Below are 4,513 nucleotides of genomic sequence, written 5' to 3' on the forward strand. Positions count from 1 at the left end.
TGTTAAAATTAAATCAGTTTTATTTTTGACTCACAAATTGTATCTTCTAAACAGAATGTAATTTGGGTTATTGCTTTTCAATCTAATATGATTTTGATAATAATGTTATTATAAAAGTTGTTGATTATTTTTCAAAAATATATTAATAAGGATATAAACAATATTAAAAACCAAATAACTATCAAAAATAAAACAGTAAAATTAAAATTTAATTATTAGGAACCTGATCAAATCATAAGGCATTATCATTGAATCATGTAGAGTATTGGTTTTTGTCACAAATATAATCTAGAAAATAGATAATGAAATTAATTTTATAGGTTAGTTTTTTCATAAAAAAGTTTCTTTATAAACAAAAATACATTAAAACTAAAAATTATAATTTTTTTAAAAATAATAAATAGAAAATAAAATCCTATTTTTAATATTTTTGCATTAAACTAGTTATTCAGTATTAGTTTTTAAAAAAGTCTTTAAAAACAAATTATATATTTATATAATAAATAGAGATTTTTATATTTGCTCTCATTATTTACATAAAATGTATTATAAAGTATATTGTATTAGAAAATATATTTTAGACATTTTTTATTTTTTTTTGAATTTTTATTTTCTAAAAATATTGACTCAATGAAATTTTAAATCATTTCAAATAAAAAATTTTTAAATTAAAACTTATTTTTAATTCTAATTAAAAAAAATTTATTTACGCTAATAAATAAAAGCACTTAATGAACGTTTAAGAAATGTATAAGCAGAATTTAGAAGAGAGCATGCATGTTTAGACAAGCAAGTAAAATGACAAGAACTGCAAAATAAATTAAAAATAGTCTCTTCTGTGTTAATTTAGATTGAATTTTTTTCAAAAACTCTCTTCTCTATAATTGACCTATATTTTTCACTAAGCCGTTTTCTTACTAGCCATGCTTATATTTTCTATTCGTTTTTGCATTATCTATATTTACTCCTGATTTGCCCCATACTACTCTAGAGACATTTGAACATAAATAAAACTATAAAGCGTATTTTAAAATTAACCATTATTATGTATAAATGTATACTTTTAACTCCAAAAAAAATTCAAATGAATGCATAAATATCTATATAATCGTTATCATTTCTAAAAAGAATATTTAAAAGAAATGTTTAAAATAATAACTTGTAGAATAATCTATATTACAGCAATATCTAAAAATTTGATTGTATGAAAAGCCAATGATATAAAATACAAAATGAGTTATGAAAACTATAAAAAATACAAACTAAAAAATGATCATTACAAAAACAAATGTTTGAAACATTTATAAATTCAAAAAATTATGAATATTTTTTAAAAAAATATGTCTTATACATCATAAAAAACTAAAAAGAATTAAGTTTTGAATTGATCAATGTAAAATTCTTTTTAAATTTCAAAAAAAATTAAAGAACAAGAGAATTTAAAACAAAAATTAAAAAAGTTAAAATCAATAAAATAATATACTGAAATTTATTAATATTAAAAGTGTACAAAACTTGTACGAAATAAGAAAAAAATAAAAATCCTAAACCAAAAACTGAAACACACAAAGGTACAAATAAATTTTAAAAGTCATAATCATTATTATTTAAAAAGCATTTTTACAACTTGAATTACTCTAGAATAAGAAAAATCAACAAAAAGTTTAAAAAAACAAAAAATGACATGAATAACCTAAAATTTGTACTTCAACTTTAAAACCAAGAGCAAAAAATAAAAATGAATAAATTTATGAAATAGCTTTAAATAAAAAATAAAAAGTGAAAATCTTGACTATATTTTCAAGTTTTTTAGAAGCACTCGGAAAGTTAAATTCAAAAAATAAGACAAATGTAGAAAAAATCAAGACAATATTATTTATATTTATATCTATAAAAATGAAGTAAAAGATAGAGAATAATAATAAAGAGAGTATTAGAGAGTAAAAATCATAAAAAATATTAATAAAATTGTTATTTAAAATCTTTATTAAAAATATTTTTTTGTGAGAATTTACATATTAATATTAAAAATTAAAAACCCAACGAGAGTCAAAATATCTAAGTACAATACAGTACAATTCAAAATGGTACATATTTGCCTATTTATTGTATTTTATTATTATCGTTTATCGATACTTTTTACTAAGATATTTTTTCGATGTCAAATATGAAGTACTTTTTATAAAAATTATTATTTGTTATCATTATAGATGAAAGCATTTGCATTAGTCAACTTTTTTGGCATAGCATATGCTTTCTCGAAAAACATTGGTATTATATTTTACTTTTTTAGACTTTTAACTTTTTCTAGAATCTACTTATAAAGAATCTTTAAATCTATTACAAAATTCGTCACAAAACCCATCACAAAATCCATTATTCCGTATAACGTATAAAAGCCTTTAAATAATACTAGAACTTGTAAAATTAACAAATTATTTATCTAGTGAAGAAAATATTTTTGCTTTAATTCTAAAAGATGCAATGAATACTGAATGTGAAGCAAGGCTAAGAAAATACTGTGAAAATTTAAGAAATATGACTCAAATGCTAGAAAGCTCCTTCGGTGTATTAAAAGAACTATGCGAAGAAAAAAAACTAGATGAAAAGTGCGATAGTTTAAAAAAAACTATTACAAGAAAATGTACTATACTTAAACAAAGCTTAAAAAGTATCCGAAGTAAACCGTCCATAAGTTCTTATTGTTTGTATGAAAAAGAATGTATGCGTATAGAAGAAGCATGTCCAATAGAAGTTAATGAAGAATGCAATTATTTAAGAACATCATGTAGAGAAAAAAGGCGAGATGATTTAAAAACAGAATTTCTCTTAAGAGCCTTATCTGGCAATTTGAAGACTGAAGAAGAGTGTGAAAAAATAATTGACAAAAAATGTCTTGCATTCATGGGAGAAAGCGATGAATTGATGGAGTTTTGTTTAATTCCTTTTAATAGATGTAAGGATCTCATAAGATTAATTAGGGAAAAGTGTAGTGATTTAGAATTTAAAACAAAAATTTTTATTGAAAACAATAAAATATCAAAAGAAGAATGCACTTCATTATTTGAGGAATGCAACTTTCATGAATCAGATTGCGATGGTATTCAAAATATGTGTAAAGAAATAAAAAAAAGATGTGAAAAAGAACTAAAATACAAACACTCTTCTTTACCATTTAACCCAATAGGAAAAGAAATTATATTAATAGAAAAAGTTGGAAAAGAAAAATTATTCAAAGACGAAGTTGGAAAACCAGGGATAAAAGATACAATTGATCTTTTAGTATTATTATCAAATAATTATTTAAATAGTTGTGAAACTAATATTAAAAGTTGCCATAAACTTTGCAGCTTTTTACCTCAATTAGAGGATTTATATAACGGTACTAAGGAAAAAATGAATAAAAGCAAAGAAATATGTAATACCTTAGAAGAAGAATTGAAATCTAAATGCAGGTTTTTTAAATCAAAATTATATGATTCATCGCTATCAGATACTAATGAAGACAATAAAGATGCTACACTTATAGGATGGACCAAGCAATCTACTGAGTTTAATGAAAAGCTTTGTATAAATTTAGAATCAAAATGTTTTTATTTAAAGAAATCATGTAATAGCGTGAATATTAAAATGTTTAGTGCATGCATCAATGTAGAATCAACATGTTTAAAAACACGGCTTTTCAGAAAAGAGTATCAAGTATTTCAGGATACATTAAAAGGAAAACTGCATAATTTAACAAATAATTCGCTTAAAACATGCATAAATGAACTATGGACTCTATGTAAGAAAATAATTAGTAATAATAATCCTGTATTAATGAATCTTTGTTTACACCCATGGGATACTTGTAAGGAACTTGCAAATGATATCGAAAGACAAAGTAAGTGGCTTAGAAACGATCTGGATTGGAAAAGGGATTTTCCGAATGAAGAAGATTGCAAAAAACTAAAAGAGAAATGTGAAGTGTTAGGAGATGATTCAAAAACGAACGACTTACCATGTTTTACACTGAAAGAACGATGTGATCATTTGGAAAATGCTAAGGAATTAGAGGAAATTTTGTTAGAAGAAAAAGTAGAAAATTTAGGCAATTTAGATACATGTATAAAAAAAGTTTCAGAAAAATGTAATAAATGGTCTAAAAAAAAGAGAACAAGATTTATTTTTTCGTGTATACAGTTAGTCACTACTTGTCAAATCATTACTAGAGACATTAAATCTAAATGTTATATATTAGAAAGAAACATAGATATTGAAGACGTTCTAGATCAAGTGAAGAATGGTAATGCAGACATAAAGGGCCCTACATGTGATTTATGGGAGCCTTATTGTGATAAGTTTATGTTGAGCTGCGAAATACTTGTACAAAATAATGGAAAGAATGGAAAATGCGAAGAACTGAAGAAGAGCTGTGAACCTTATCGTAGAATACAAGAACAAGAAGTGAGACTTATGTATGAATTAAGAGGAAGTCTTAATGACAAAAATAAATGTGAATCAACTCTCAATA

At 23.2% G+C, this 4,513-nt stretch overlaps 1 protein-coding gene across 1 annotated transcript; it reads left to right on the forward strand.

Annotated features, from left to right (window-relative positions):
- Positions 1–2,210: 2,210 nt before the first annotated feature.
- T551_03721 (uncharacterized protein) lies at positions 2,211–4,513 on the forward strand (the record flags this gene model as incomplete). The annotated part of the gene is made up of 3 exons (XM_018375984.1): positions 2,211–2,271; positions 2,312–2,390; positions 2,448–4,513. Coding segments are annotated over 3 exons (2,206 nt in total), but the record flags the coding sequence as incomplete, so codon positions are not given.

The sequence above is a fragment of the Pneumocystis jirovecii genome (assembly GCF_001477535.1).
Source record: "Pneumocystis jirovecii RU7 chromosome Unknown supercont1.42, whole genome shotgun sequence".
Lineage (NCBI taxonomy): Eukaryota > Fungi > Ascomycota > Pneumocystomycetes > Pneumocystales > Pneumocystaceae > Pneumocystis > Pneumocystis jirovecii.